General features: G+C 48.2%; 1 protein-coding gene and 1 long non-coding RNA gene across 2 annotated transcripts in view; one reads left to right on the forward strand and one right to left on the reverse strand.

Moving 5' to 3' along the window:
- Positions 1 to 1316: 1316 nt before the first annotated feature.
- LOC131278744 (uncharacterized) lies at positions 1317 to 12236 on the reverse strand. Its single transcript, XR_009186166.1, has 2 exons — positions 11986 to 12236; positions 1317 to 4700 (listed from the first exon to the last, which is right to left on the reverse strand). It is a non-coding gene; the product is annotated as an uncharacterized lncRNA (long non-coding RNA).
- Positions 12237 to 12388: 152 nt separating this feature from the next.
- TSPAN15 (tetraspanin 15) overlaps positions 12389 to 15688 on the forward strand; it is a 48947-nt gene continuing 45647 nt past the window's right edge. Inside the window, exon 1 of the mRNA XM_004470548.5 lies at positions 12389 to 12577. Within this exon, the coding sequence (XP_004470605.1) occupies positions 12482 to 12577 (96 nt within the window). The 5' untranslated portion in view covers positions 12389 to 12481. The remainder of the gene's footprint in view (positions 12578 to 15688) is intronic.

Here is a 15688-nt window from a genome sequence, read left to right on the forward strand (position 1 = left end):
GACGATGCAAGTAGACAACGCACCTAGAAGATACAATAAGCAGGGAGCAGATGTGTCTCGAGTGACTGGGTGCCTCCCTCCCACATGGGAGGACCTGGGTTCGGTTCCCGGTGCCTCTGAAAAGAAGATGAGGACACAGTGAACAGAAGTGACAGCAAGCACAAACAATGTGTGTGTGTGTGCAGAAATAAATAAATAAAATCTTTTTTTAAAAAAAGTAGATGCTGCAACTAAGCTGAATTGCTCAGGGAACAGGAAAGAGGAAGTAGAAGTGCCCTGAGGGAAAATGTGGGAAGTAGGAGAAAGGAGCCAGCAAGTCTGGGAGAGGAGAACTGACCCCTCCCTGTGAGCCCTCCCGGTGGCCAGGGCTGTCTGGATTTTGGTGGAGGCCCAGGGAGGGTCAGCTCTGCAGAGTCCATGTTTAACGAGCACCTAAATGGACCTGGCATCCCACCCATTCTCAGATGCCAGGTGGTAAGATGGCACTACCCACCGCAGGGTGCTGATGATCCAGTGGGGAAGGCGGGCACCATCCAAATAAGTCTGGAAGTGGTGAGTGCTCGAATGTGTCAGGTGAAAGTACTTTGGAGGCTGTAAACTGTGGCATCTGCCCTTAAGGGCTGCTAGTTTTCATCTGCCCCTGCTCTGGGGGTCCCGTGGCATTTCACACATGGCAGGACGCTGTGACTTGTTAACTTGCCTGGCACAGAACAGGGGATGATACATGTTTTCTGAGTGTAAAGTCTTCCATCCCTTCCTCTGTCCATCTTCCCCAGTAGCTACAGGATCAAGTCCAGACCCCTCTTCTGGGCCCCCAGGTCCCCATTTTTGGCACCGTCAGCCCGCCCCCCGAGGCCTTCCTTCCCAAGCAGGACCCTGCCATTTCCGAGTGACAGGTGGGGCTGCTTGAGCCTAATGCCTGGGCACCCAGCCACTCCCAGTGAGTCACGCAGGGCCTGGCACCACCTCCCCTCACCAGGGCTCCCCAGCTACCTTCCCTGCATGCCTGGCTGAACCCCAACAAGGCCAACCCCAGCTGGCTCCAAGACCCCTCCTCAGTCAAAGCTCTGTGCATCCCGCCTGGGGTCTCCTCAGCCAGGAAGGCCCCCTCCTCTGGGCTTAAGGGGTGAGACTGATATTTCCTCAGCCTGCCAGCCTTTGACTTTGCCCACTTCAAAGAGCCTATTGCTTAATAGATAAAATGTGCAAAGGACATCAACAGGAAATTTGCAGAAAAACTACAAATGACTAATGAACGTGTTAAAACACATTCAACCTCACTAAATCATCAAATGCAAATTAAAATGAGAACATCATTTTTCTTTAAAAATACGTAACTTTTTATTATGCAATATAACACAGGTAGAAAAGGGCTTAAAATATAAATGTATAACCTAATGATTTGATAAAGCAAGCACCCAAGAAACCACCATGCAGGGCAAGCCAAAGGATGTTGCCAGTGACTTTCCAATCACAACCCTTGTTCTCCCCCTTAAAAATAACCATTACCTCGATTTTAGAATAGAGCACTCACTTCCTTCTTTTCTATACCGTGTACTGTATCTTTAAACAGTATAGCTTTGTTTCGTCTGTTTGTGTTATATTTATGGAATCACATAGTATGTGTTCCTTTATGCCTGGCTTCTTTGGTTTAGTGTTTTTGCTGTGAGAGTCATATCCAGTTTTACTGGGTTTGGCTGAAGTTCGCTCATTCCAGGCTGCCTGGTGTCCCACTATGTGCACATACCACAGTGAAGTAGCCACACTCCTGCTAATGGCCTTTTGGGTTGTGCCTCTAGGAATATTCTCGTACTGACCTCTCAGGGCACATGCATGCATTTCAGTTGGAATTTCTGAACCATAAGGTAGAGTTTATCTCCAACGTTAAAAGAAAATGCCAAGTAATTTTCTGAAGTGGTTGTACCAAGTTACAGTCTAGGACTGTGTGAGAATTCTGTTGCTGTCTCCTCAGTAACACTTGGTCAGTCCTCTCAATTTTAGCCATTCTGATAGGTGTGAGATGGTATTTCATTATGGGTAAGTTGTAATAACACTTTTCATTCACTAGTCTTGGTGAGATTGTGGAGAAAAAAGCACATGTGCACAAACACACCAGGAACAAGAATGACCAAGGTTGCGTTGGCTGCAACAGCAAAAGACTGGGAACAACCTAAAATCTATCATTCTGGGCACTGGTGCCCTAACTTACAGTGCATCCCTATAATGAAATTCCAACTGTATAGCCTTCAAAAAGAATATGCCTATGATAATTATTTGGGTGAAAAGCAAGCTTCAGAACAGTATATAATGTATGAGCTAATTTTTTTTTAGGTACCAGGATTAGAGATTGAACCTGGAACTTCGTGTGTGGGGAGCCAGTGCTCAACCACTGAGCCACATCAGCTCCCTGTATGAGCTAATTTTTAAGAAAAAAATTTGCTTGCTCTCCTTTCTCTCCTCACATACATAATGCACACAGGAATATATAATATATATATCGACATATAAAATTGAATATATATGCATATTGATTTGTATATATGTGTAACTTTGGAAGGAAGGGACCACTTAACTTTCATATCTTCCTTTTGTAATTTTTTGTTGTAAGTCATTTTTTGCAACACTGTTCTTAGGAGAACAAAAGTCCCCTTTAGGTGGCGGACTTGGCCCAGTGGTTAGGGCGTCTGTCTACCACATGGGAGGTCCACGGTTCAAACCCCGGGCCTCCTTGACCCGTGTGGAGCTGGCCCATACGCAGTGCTGATGCGTGCAAGGAGTGCCCTGCCACGCAGGGGTGTCCCCCACATAGGGGAGCCCCATGCGCAAGGAGTGCGCCCCGTATGGAGAGCCACCCAGTGCAAAAGAAAGTGCAGCCTGCCCAGGAATGGAGGTGCACACACGGAGAACTGATGCAACAAAAAGAAACACAGATTCCTGTGCTGCTGACAACAACAGAAGCGGACAAAGAAGACGCAGCAAATAGACACAGAGAACAGACAACCGAGGGGAGGGGAGAGAAATAAATAAATCTTTAAAAGAACAACAACAACAAAACTCCTCTTTAACTACCCTCCCCCATCCTACTTTTCTCTCCAAAGTTAAGGACTATTATTATGCATATTTGTAGGTAACATGTAGTTAGTTTGAGGTTTGTGTTCCTATATATATATATGAACATGTTGTACATACTGTTTTTAATCAATTTTATTGATATTAATACACATTCATAAAACATATAATCTATCCAAAGTGTACAATCTTTGTATAATCTATACAAAGTGTATTTGGTATAATCAGAGTTGTGCATTAATCACTTCAATCAACATTAATGTTTTCACTACTCCAATAATGTTACTATTAAACAAAAACCTCTACCCCTTAATAATCACCTCTCAATCTCTCTTATCTTTCCCCTGCCATCCATGGCTGCTATTGTTTCCATCGCTCTAATTTATTTGTATTTATATTTTGTATAGATGGAGTCAAATAATATATAGTACCTTTTCTCTAGTTTCTTTCCCTTAGTATATTTCCTTTTTTACTCTTAATGGAAGATTATTAATATATTACTGTACACTACTGCCCATAGTTTGGTTTGGTTAGATATTTGCCTGATATTAACATCTTATAATATTAATGTACATTTGTTCTATTTCAGAGAAAAACAGTTTTATACATGCAATATTATCCATATTTCACGAGGTTTTGCTATGCTATACAGTGCCATGTTACATTTTTTAGCTTTCCTTCTCGTAATATACAGGACTTTAGACTTTCCCTTTCAACCACTGTCATACCCATATATTAGCACTGCTAGTTACTAAGATGTGCTTTCAGCATTTCTACTCATTTCCAAAGATTAACCAACAATCTTTTTACCGATTCTGCACAGGTTAACCTTCTGCTTTCCTTTCTGTAACCTCATTCTATTTTCCGGTGACCTATAGTCTAGTTATTAAGAACACGAGTTTACGCAGTATGTTTAGTTCATAGTAGCGCAATCACACAGTATTTGTCCTTTTTTATTTGGCTTGCTTCACTCAACATAATGTCCCTCAGGTTTATCCATGTTTCATATGCTTCATGACTTCATTTCTTCTTACAGCTGCAAAATATTCTATTGTATGTTTACTCCACAATTTGTTTTTCCATTCATCGGTTGATGGACACCTGGGTTGTTCCCAGCTTTCGGCAATCATGAATAATGCCGCTATGAACATCAGTGTGCCGGTGTCTGTCACTGCTCTCAGTTCTTCTGGGTGTATACGCAGTAGTGGTATTGCCAGGTCATGTGGCAAATCTATATTCAACTTTGTTAGGAACTGCCAAACAGTCCTTCACGGTGGCTGTACCATTCTACATTCCCACCAACAGTGAGTAAGTGTTCCTATCTCTCCAATCCTCTCCAATACTTGTAGTTTTCTATCTTTTAAATAGTGGCCATTCTGATAGGTATGAAATGATATCTCATTTTGGCTTTGATTCATACATACTGTTTTGCAACTTGATTTTCTTTCTCTTTAAGGATGTCTTGGGTGGACTTTCTGTGTCAGCTCATTCTCTGTAACCTCTGTGTGGTTTCCATGGTGTGACTGTACATAATCTCCACTGATGGTCCTTCAGGCATTTCCAAAGGTAACCCCAACGAACATCCCGTGTGTGCTTCTTGTACACGTAGGGCATTTCTCTAGAATGGAAATCTAGAAATGAAACTGTTAGGTCAAACGCTATGAGCCCCTTTAATTTCAAAAGATACTGACAAATGACTCCAAAAAAGGCTATACAGTTTGCACCCCCACCACATTGTGGAAGGGGGATTTGTTTCCCCATATTGTTTTCAATAATGGGTATTTCTGATCTTTTTAATTTTTGTCAATTTAAGGACAAAAAAGAGGAATGGAATTTTAAAAATTTGTATATTTCTAATACTAGTGATGTAGAAAATTTTTCATAAGTAATTTTGGCTTTTTGCATTTCCTCTCTTTTGCCTGTTTTTTAAAGTGGGTTGCCAACCCATTGAGTTATAATAATTATTAAAATGTTTTGAGTATTAATTATTTGTCTATTACTTATCATAAATATTTTCTCCTAGTCTGACGCTTTAAAAAAAAATCTGGGAAGTGGATTTGGCTCAAATGATAGGGCGTCTGCCTACCACATGGGAGGTCCAGAGTTCAAACCCAGGGCTTCCTAACCTGTGTGATGAACTGGCCCATGTACAGTGCTGATGCGTGCAACGAGTGCTGTGCCATGCAGGGGTGTCCCTGCATAGGGGAGCCCCATGCGCCAGGAGTGCACCCCATAAGGAGAGCCACCCACCGTGAAAAAAGTGCAGCCTGCCCAGGAGTGGCGCTGCACACATGAAGAGCTGATGCAGCAAGATGATGCAACAGAAAGAAACACAGATTCCCAATGCCACTGACAAGAATACAAGTGGACACAGAAGAACACACAGCGAATGGATGCAGAGAGCAGACAACTGGGGGAGGGGAGGGGAGGGGAGAAAAATTTAAAAAAATAATCTTTAAAAACAAAACTCTATGGTCCCTTTTCAATGATTCAGCCTCTTCTTTCATGAATTCTGTATTTTATGTAAAAGCTTTTTTAAGCCCAAGAATACTAGCATAGACATATTTTCTTATGATTTTTTAAATTAAATTTTTAAAAAACCTTTTCTCTAGAATCTGCCTGGAAATTACTTTTTGTTGCCATAGGAATAAAGAGTTGCCCTTATTTTTCCACAAACATATAGCCAATTGTCCCAATTCCATTTACTGTGTAGTCTATGAAATGCCACCTTCAGCACACACTAAACTGCTATACATATGTTTGCTCTAGTAATCTCTAGTATGCTCCGTTAATCTTTTTGGCCACTCCTGCAACCAATGTCACTCTGTTTTAATTACTATAGCTTAATAGTTTGTGTTAATTTTTGAGAGTGTCTGTTCTAGCTCATTTTTTTTCTTCCTAATTTTCTTGACTATTCATTTATATTTTCTGGATGAATTGTAATATCAGCTTGTGGATTCACTTCTGAAATTCTCTTACACTTTGCTTGGGACCTCTTTGGACATAGAGATTAATCCGTAGAGAATTGACGTTTTCAGTACTGAGACTTTCCGTCTAGGAACGTGTCTTCCCATTTATTCAGGAAAGGACCCCAGAGACCTGAGTTCTCATTCCAGGTCTGCCTGCACGTCCCTGCGCACAGCGAGCAAGGCTATGTGGGCTCCGAGGTCTTCCCCATGTAGAGGATCTTGGTGCATCCACCGTTGCAGCTGGACAGAGGGTCAGCTGTCAGCTGGGAGTTTTGGAGAAAAACCGGAAGGTGCAAGAGAATCATGAGAGCATCACACACCCTCGGGGGGATGCAACCCTCCCTGTCTGCTCTCTTTCCCCCTGACCCTCTCCACATTCTGAAAAGGGATTGCATTTCATGAGGGACAAGGACCTCCCTTCCCTGGTCCCTCCCCGGCCCCTCCCAAAGCATCCCATTCCATGTCTGGACACCTCTATAGGAAAAATCTCCCTCCGGTCTAGATACAGCTTTGGCTCACTTCTTTAGGGCCTGCTCTGTTCCAGGCCCCGTGCTTGATCATTTCATGCTGGTGACCTCATTTGTCCTTGGAGGGCCTCACTCACAGGTGAGGAAACTGGTATCCAGAGAGGGCAGCTGCGTTCCCAGTGTCTCAGGCTTGCGCACGGAAGGGCTGGGATGTGAACCCCCACTTTCTGACTCTGAATCGAAGGCTTTTTCCCCAACCCTGTGCTGCTTCCGGGAGTCCACCTCCTCCGGGATCATGTCCTGTTGGGCCTGTTCCCATCCCAAGGGCTCCCTTGCAATGAGTCTCTGCTCTCCCCCTCGACAGCCTTCGGGTAACTGGAGACACTGGTCCTGTCCCGGGACCTCCATTCCATCTCTGAGTTTTCCTCTTACCACTGACCACTCCCTCTGAACATCCGTGAGAGGGTGGGCAAGGTGGAAAGAAGCACCGTCAGCAACTGCCGAGTCTGCCCAGCACTTTCCCAGTTTTAGCATCAGAAATTCCTGCATCCTGGGAAGCCCCTCAGTTCCAGAAAGCTGTGATGGTTTGCTTGGCACTGTTCCCATTTCAAAACCAAAAGTCCCACATCCCAGGAACCGCCCTCAGTCCTGGGCAAACTGGGCAGCTGGTCACCCGAGGAAGAGGGGACAAAAGAAAGTAAACATGTCCCTGGGGCATCCATTTTCCCCCACCCCAAGGGAGGCGAGGGCAAGTGGTTAGAGAGGAGGAGAGCCCCTGTGCTTCAGCGGTCCCAGGGCAGGACCTCGGTGAGGATTTTGTTCCAAGTTCTACAGGGAGCCAAGGGCAAGGCGAGGGCCTGGCTGGTGTCCATGTGTTTGGAGCCAGGGCTCACATCTGTGGTAAGTCAGGATCTGGGGCAGCTTCAGGTGAAGTGGCAGAATGGGTCAAGCCTCAAACAGTCTTCAGGTATTAGCAGCCTCAGGACCCTGTCACTTGACTAGAAGAGACTTGCTGAGGAATGAAAAAGTTCCAAATCATGGGGCAGCCATACCTGGGGCCCATACAGGGCAATCCAAGTTACATTGGAAAGGACTGGGCATCTGTTGGTTTTCAATTTGAGGAGAATCCCTCCTCCATCTTCTTCTGGAAAGACTCTCACCCTACACATGGAGGGGGAGTAATTTTGGGAGAAAAGCTCTCATCCTATGGAACTTACCATTGATTATCCTCTTCTGATTTCCATGGCTCCACCTCACCTGGACCTCCCCACTGGCTGACCACCTCGGCTGACCCCCAGGCCTGCTCCTGCCCACCACCCAGGGGCCCAGCCCCAAACGCCTCATGGGGAACAGTAGACAGAACTCTTGTAGGTTCTGCCAGCTCTTGATCCCATTCCTAGCCCTGGGACCTGCTGCCAGATCAGGGACCCTCCCTCCTGGCCCCGTGGACTTGGCCACTCTACCCAGGACTCCCAGATGTCCCATCCCTTAAGGGCCAAGGGAGTTCTCCAATAGACTCTACCCACCCGCTGGGCACTACCCTTCTGTTCCCCCAACCCCATCGCTGAGGATGGAAGCCCAGAAAGCCGTGCTGGAGTCTCAGAATTAGACAAACCTGACCTATCCCAACCCCAACCTCCCAAACACAGGCAGAGCCTCAGTGTGTGAAGAGCAGTTCCCACGGTCCTCAGTAGACTTCCATCCAGTGACATGGTGCAGCATGGCTGTGCCATCATTTAGCCATGGTTCCCTGTGGCTGGAAAACCACGTTATCAACCTACCCGTCCCACAGCTGTTCCCGAGGCCATCTGCTCTGTGCTCCGGCTGGTGAGGAAGAGCCGTGCAGCTGGGACAGCAGGGGTAGCAGGAAGGCGGGCCTGGGCTGACCAATGTGGCATGAAGGCATTTGTGCAACTGCCCCAGGATCTTGTCTCAAGGAGGGAGTGGGGAGGGGCAGAGCAAATTGGGCCTCTGGGACCCAGAGAGAATGGGGAACTGGACAACTCATTTGGTCCTGTCTGCCCCAAAGGAGGCAGGAAGTGTCTGGTCGGGGGGAGCTGCAAGGAGGGGGGTTCCGCAGCCAAGCCTAAGAAGGCGGCCCTGGGATGCATGGAGATGGGCACGGGTGGCAGCAGGAGCACACGTTTTGGAAGCAGAGCTTCAGGGGATTTACAAGATGGGAAACCACAGGATTAACTCTGGCCCCTCTGAGCACTGAGCATTTTGCATTTCCTGAGAGGCTTTGGTCCTGGTTCCTCCTGGGCCCTGGGAGGTAAAATCACAGACCCCACTGGTCGTCTTGCAACCATAGTAGAGGAAGTTGTATAATTTTACAAAGTCAAGCAAAAACAATCTCTTTGTCTTTAATTTTCTTCTTAAATATAGAGCACATGACTTGGAGGAGGTCACATTCAACTCCAAAAGAATGAGGGAATTAGTTCCACTGGGCAGCATTTCTCAACGTACATTCCAAGGGATACTAGCTCCTTGATGTTAATAGCTGATGACTTGGGAAAAAGTGATTCTGTGGTTAATACAGTGGAGAAAGGCTGCATACCTTTCTTTCCTCTTAGAGATCTACCATACCTATTCACGTTAGAAGCTATGAAGATATATACTGCAGCATTTCCAGAATTATCTGATGGATCCTTTTTTACAAAACACTTAGTCTCACAGAACTACTGTTTTGCAGTAACCTACAATGACTCCATGTGGTTTCAGCTCTAACCAGTATTGAATTCCCAGTATCTGGCTGCGTGTACTGTTCCTGTTTTGTTTTTCAAACCACATGAAGTCACTTCATTCTAATGTAGCTGGGGCAATAGCACATAGCTTGCTGGATGAGAGAACAGTCTACCTTCCCAGTGGAGAACTATTCAGTTACTTCTCTGAACTTCAGTGTTCTATTTGTAAGGTGGGACTAACATCAACTTCCACAGGCTTTGGTGTGAGAATTGAGATAATCATGTGAGAACCTACGGCTCAGTGCCTGGTGCTAAATAAATAACTGGTAGAGAAAGAATGTGGATCCATGAGAATTGAAAAGTGGATGGGGAGGAGATGGTGCAGAAAGGGGTAAAGGAAAGTTTGAGGGAAAACAGAAGTGCATTCTCAAGAAAAAATATATAGTTCAAAAATGCAGTACTCCAGGGAAGTACTGGAGGAAGAGGAAAGAAGGGATGGTCATTTGAGTTTGTTTATTGAGTCACTAAGTTTATCAGTTAGCATTTGCTTCATAACAAAGCACTCCAAAACTTCATGCCTTAAAGCAATCATTTGTTACTTCATGATTCTATGGGTTGGCAATTTGATCTGGGCTCAGCTAGATAGTTCACCTGCACTCACTTACGTGGATGTGGTCAGCTAGTGGGGTGACTGGGCTAAGTGGTCTAAGATAATTTCACTCATGCCTGGCTGTTAGTAGCTGTCAGTTGGGACAAATTGGTTCTACTTCCTGTAGTCTCTCCAGCAGACGGGCTTGTTCTCATGGCAGCAACATTCCAAGAGCCCAAAGCATGAGCTTTAAGGCCTCTTGAGACCTAGACTTGGAACTCAAACATCCTCACGTCCATCAATCACAGCAAGTCACAAGTTCCCCATAGACTCAAGGGGTATGGAAATAAATGCTATGTGATAAGAGAAGCTGCAAATGATTTGCAGCCTTTTAAAATTTCCTATAAAGAGGCTACTAACTCTTGTGTATTTGGGCTGGGAGGCTATTTGGTGCATTTGAAAGAATTCCACATATTAAGTACCACATGAGTGGTTTTATATACCTGTCCGTGAGTGTCCGTTTCCCTGTTCCCTTCCCAGCAAAGTCCTCAAGAGTTGTCTACCTTTGCATCTTTCATTTCTTCTCTTTCCTTCCACTCCTCAATCCACTCCAACTGGGCTTTCACCCATGGCTCCATCGAAATAGCTCTCATCAAGGTCACATCTTATAATGCCCTGCATCTTGTAAAGTCAATGGTCAATTCTCTGCGCTGCCCTTATCTGCCCTCTCAGGACATAGTTGGAGAGTTTCAGAACATGTGTTCCCATGAACACTAAATCCTGCTCCACATCTCTTTCAAATTCTTGAAGCCTTTTCTTCCCCAGGCATCCCTGTCACTGTACTGGCCTCATTTTCTTCCTTACTCACTAGCTGCACCTTCTCTGATTTCTTTACCAGCTTCTCCTTCTCTCAATGTTGGAGGACTTCAGGAACAATCTTTGGTCCCCTCCCCTGCCCTCCCCTTCTCCCAGGTGATCTTACATAGGCCCATGGTTTAAATTGACACGATGACTCTTAAATTTATGTCATCCAGTATAGACCTCACTTCTGAGCTCCCAAGATAACTCTGGCAGGATTTGGAAAAAACAAATTGATTTCCAAGCAGACCTGCCCCTACCCCTCCTCACCTCTGCAAATGACAGCACCATCCATGTAGTTGCTCAAGGTGGAAAACTTGGAATGATCCTTGATTTTTCTCTCTTCTTCACACCCCACACCTAATTCATCAAGAAGTCCTGTTGTCTCTATGTCCAATAAACTTTCCCAAATCTAACCACTTGCCACCATTTCTGGTGCTGTACCCTTGGTCCCAAGCCAACATCATCTCATACTGCGACTGCCACGATGGCCTCGTAACCAGCCTTCCTGCTCCCCAGTGTCTGCCTTCTCCAGTCCACCCTCCATGTGAAAGGCACAAGGAGATTTTTAATGCACCAGTCAGATACTAGATCACTTCCCTGTTTAAAACTCATCAGTGGCACCACTCACTCACATCATGAAAAAAATCTAAACCATACACCCACTCTCCACCTTTACTCCCTTCCTTCTGGTGCGGAGCCCTGCTGCCGGCAGTTCCCAGCGCTGTCTCTGGTGGTGAGCGTTTATTGGGGGAGGGGGGCTGTGAGACAAGGGGTAGGAAACTTGGTCAAGGGTGTCATTCCTGGAGTCACCACCAGGGACCCCACCCAACACTAGGATGGAGCTCAGGACCTCTGGGCCCCACGTGGAATTAGCAAGTGTTATAAATAATTGCCGGTTGCCCAAAGCCCCAGGCTGAGTTAGGCCCAGGAGGTGGGAAACAGGGTGAGTAAGGCCGCGACGGCTAGCATGGGAAACAAGGTCACAGCCACCTCTGCCACCAGTCCGAGGAAAGGACAGACCAGGAAGAGTCCCAGTCGGACTTGGGCTGAGGGTGTGCAAGGGAGGGAGCCCGCTGACCCAGCCTGGGAATGGCCAAGGGCGAGGGCTTCCCGGAGAAGGAGGACCTCGGAAGCAGGGCTGGAATATCACCAGACCCCAAAGAAGAGGATTCTGGGGCACCGTTTGGGCAAAGGCTTCCGTTAAGAGCTAAATTACAGGAGAAAACTCCAGGCCCTAGCTCCACCCCGGTCTGCTGCACCTTCCAAATGCGCACGTGGCGCTGGCATTCCGCCCCCGCCCACGGTTGAGCACCTGCACTTATTTCATTCAAGTCTTGCACACTTACTTGCATACTTTCAACACCTTGGCCGTTATTTGCTGCCCTTTCCCGTAGTCTGCCTTCTGGAAAACAGTCCACAGCCCGCATGTAAGCAGCGCCTTCTGTGTGCCCGGGATTAGGCTCGCTCGCTCCCTAGCTCTCCTCGCCGACATTCGCTCCCACGCCCCGCTCCGCGCCTTTCAGCGTAGCCGTTTCCAGAGGCGTCGGCGAGCTCCTCCGCGAAGCTCTCGCCGGCTCGCCTCCCCCCGCCTCGGGTCGAGTCCCGGGCCGCGGCTCCGCCCTCGGCCGGCCCCCTCCCAGGGGCTGGGCCTCCGCCTCGCTCCCATTGGCCGCCGGGGCTGGCCGGCTCTCCAGCTGGGGCCGTGATTGCGGGGCCCGGGTGCCAGTCCCGGGGAGAGCGCTGGTGGCGGGGCCGGCGGCCGGGCAGCCGCAGGTGGGGCCGCGAGCGCGGCGGAGGGACCGAGCCCGGGAGCCCCAGAGGCCCGCGCCGGGAGCGCCCAGGATGCCCCGCGGGGACTCCGAGCAGGTGCGCTACTGCGCGCGCTTCTCCTACCTCTGGCTCAAGTTCTCGCTCATCGTCTACTCCACAGCGTTCTGGGTGAGTGACCCGAATAGGGCGCGGGGGTTGGGGGAAGGTTCCCACTCCATCGACCGCCACCACGCCCGGCCCTGGCGCTGGGTTGGGTCTGGATTTAATCCCATCGGGGCGGGCTCGCGGAGGTGCGCCGAGCCCCTCGAACCACTCTCCCTGAGAACCTGGAAATCCAGGTGGCCGACTCAGCCGGAATTTCAGCGGCGGGGTCGGGAGCGTGAGAGTCGGTAGGCGACGGAGCACCATGAGTCTCACCTGTGCACCTGGCGCGCGGTTAGTCTGCGGCGCCGGCAGCGCACACCCCTGGCTCCGCAGGCCTGCGGGCGGTCACTGAGTTTGCAACTCCCTTCTGCCTGTGAGGAGGAAGCGGGCAGGCTTTGTGGTCCCGGGTTGGAAAACCTGGATTCCGGGTCCTGTCCCCGTTATTTACTTGGCGGTTGGCCGCTCCCTGCGCCTTCATTTCCTCACTGGTCGAAGGAGGTTGCACGAGTCTTGGCCGTGGCCTTGTGGGGAAGATTTCACTAGGGGATGTCTGGGGAGACCTGCGGCCGCTCCAGGGTGCTCAGTACCAATTGTCACTGCCACTGAGCCTTGCCTCCTCCTCTGTTTTGCTGAGAGTCAGGAGGTAGTGGTTAGAGCATGCAACAGGATTCAAATCCTGCCGTGGCATTTTCTAACTGAGTGATCTTGGGGGAGTAACTTCATCTCTCTATGCCATAGTTTCCTCATCTGTCAAACGGGGACAGTGACCCTTAGCATGGCTGTGAGGTCAAATGACCTGGCCTGTACAGTGCCTAGAACAGGGGTCGGCGAAGAGCTCAAGTGCGAGCCATTGTTGTTGTGAGCAGGAAGCTGGAAACCCAAAGTCCGTGGGGTAAGCTGTCCCAAGAGACTGGGTTTCCTTACAGGGAGGTCAGGTTTGGCTGAGTACCACATAAAAGTGGGGACATCTTCCCACTGGCCAGCTTGAGGCTGGCCACTCTAGAAGAGCTCCCCCCGCCCCCTCCAATATGCCACAAGGGCAGACTTGCCCAGTGACCCTAGGCTGCCAAGGTCGCTGACACTTGCCCCTCAACATACACACAGTCATACACACTCACACGCACGCCTCCTCCTCAGCCCACTTGTCTTGCCTGTTCTGCTAGCAGGAGTTGGTAGATCTGCCATCAGCGCCTGCTTTCCGTGGGGCCCCTCGGTGGGTGTGACCTCACCTGGTGGGGAGGAAGTCCTGGCTCTAGTTCTGCTCTGTTACTGACTCATTTTGAGATCTTAGGCAAGTCGCTTCCCTGTTTTAGGCTTCAGACTTGCTAGCTGACTTGCCCGGGGACACCCATCTAGAAGGAGGCACCTCACTCCTGGTCCAGTTCCCTGACTCCAAGTAATGAGCAAAGTGATGAACATTCCGTGGGGGGACCCAGAGGGTGCGGGAAAGACCCCTAGTGAAAGGCCCAGGGAGGCAGAAGGTTGTTTGAGCGATTGGGATGGGGGTGATTTGAACTCTCATTCGGTGATTCGCACCCCAAAGATGCATCAGAAGCAACTGGAGAGGGTTTAAAAACTCCGGATGCCCGGGCTTGCCTCCAGAGAATTTGGCTTCAGTCCATCTGGGATAGGGCCCTGGCGCTGGTGTTTATTTAAGATCCTCAGGTGATTCTAGTGGGCAGCCAGGGTTGAGACCCACTGAGATGCTCTCGAAGGTCCTAGTTGTGATTTTGCAATTCTTTGCATGCCGCAGGCACTCCTCTCTGTAGGTCAGAGTTGAAAAAGGAAAGACCAAGTTTGGTGGGTAGGGAGGTGAAAAGATGGGGAAGACCAAGGGGCAGAAGGGGGGCTGTCACATTTCTGGCTTCACCCCTCCCTCACGTTTTCTCATCCGTAAAGTGGATAACTTCTACTTGTCTACCCCACCTCCCTGGGTGGTTTTTAGATTTAATGATATGGGGAGATAGTGACCTGTGAGCTAGCAAAGTGCCAGGTGAAAGAAATCAATGCAGTTCAATAAACCGAACTGGAGTTCTTAAGGCCTTGTTCTGTCACCCACCTCTGCAACCCCCAGCGAAGAACCACCCAGCAGCCCTTGCTTTGCTTCTTGGGGGTGAGGCGAGACTCAAAATTTGGAGTCTATCTTCTCCAGCCAACTGTGCTGGCCTTACCAAATCACTGACTTCTCATCCCTGGAAAGATTTCTGCTTAAAAACCTTCCCACTCATGCCAAGAACTCAGCCAGGGCAGCTCCAGGTGCCAGAGTTTGACTGCAGGGCGGAAACTGAGTAAGTAATTTGTCCCAAGCCTGGTTTGCTCTTAATTGGAAACCATTTACAGGAAAGCCCATTATCTCTGGTGCCACCTCTTGGAAGGAGGAGTAGAGCTAAGGGTTACTTGCTTTTTAAGCCCAGAGTGCTAACATTTTGGTCTCAGTCTTGAGGCCTGAAAGGGACCATAAGTTGTACCTTAGCCATGCAACTTCTGTAATATTTTGTTACATGGTAAAAAAGTACAAAAAACTGGTCAACAGTGGCAAGTCTTCACCCCTTTCTTCCTGTCCAACTTTTCTGAGACATATTCGGCACAAATATGTGTATGTTCAGAGGTAGCACACTATACATCATTCTGACCCTTAATTTTTCACTTACATTTAAAGCCATGTAAAGTTTGGAGATTTGCCAGTGGCTGCTTCATCTGTTTGATGGCTGCATGGATGACATAGATTCAATCAGTCTCTTAGGTTGTTTCCAGGCTTTAGTTATTGCAGTGAATATCTCTGAATGTGTCATTTTGCACATGTATGTGTATGTAGGGTAATTTAACCTAGTGCAAGTGCTAGGTTAAAGGGATATGAATGTATAATACACCTATCTTAAGCGCATTCAGCTTAAGGACTTTCCACCAAGTGACCACACCTATAGAATCAGCCCCCAGATCAACCACAGAACAGTCGTCAGACCCCAGGAGCCCCCTCTGCCCATGCCCTCCTCCAGTCACTACCTCTTCCTCCAGGAGTAAGCACTAGTGTAACCTAGAATAGCTTTACTGGGTTTTCGATGTACTTTTAGAATTTTGATAGATGTCGCTAAACTGTCCTACATAGAGGGGATGCTAATTGTAATATTATTTATT

The sequence above is a fragment of the Dasypus novemcinctus genome, chromosome 6 (genome assembly GCF_030445035.2).
Source record: "Dasypus novemcinctus isolate mDasNov1 chromosome 6, mDasNov1.1.hap2, whole genome shotgun sequence".
Taxonomy (NCBI): domain Eukaryota; kingdom Metazoa; phylum Chordata; class Mammalia; order Cingulata; family Dasypodidae; genus Dasypus; species Dasypus novemcinctus.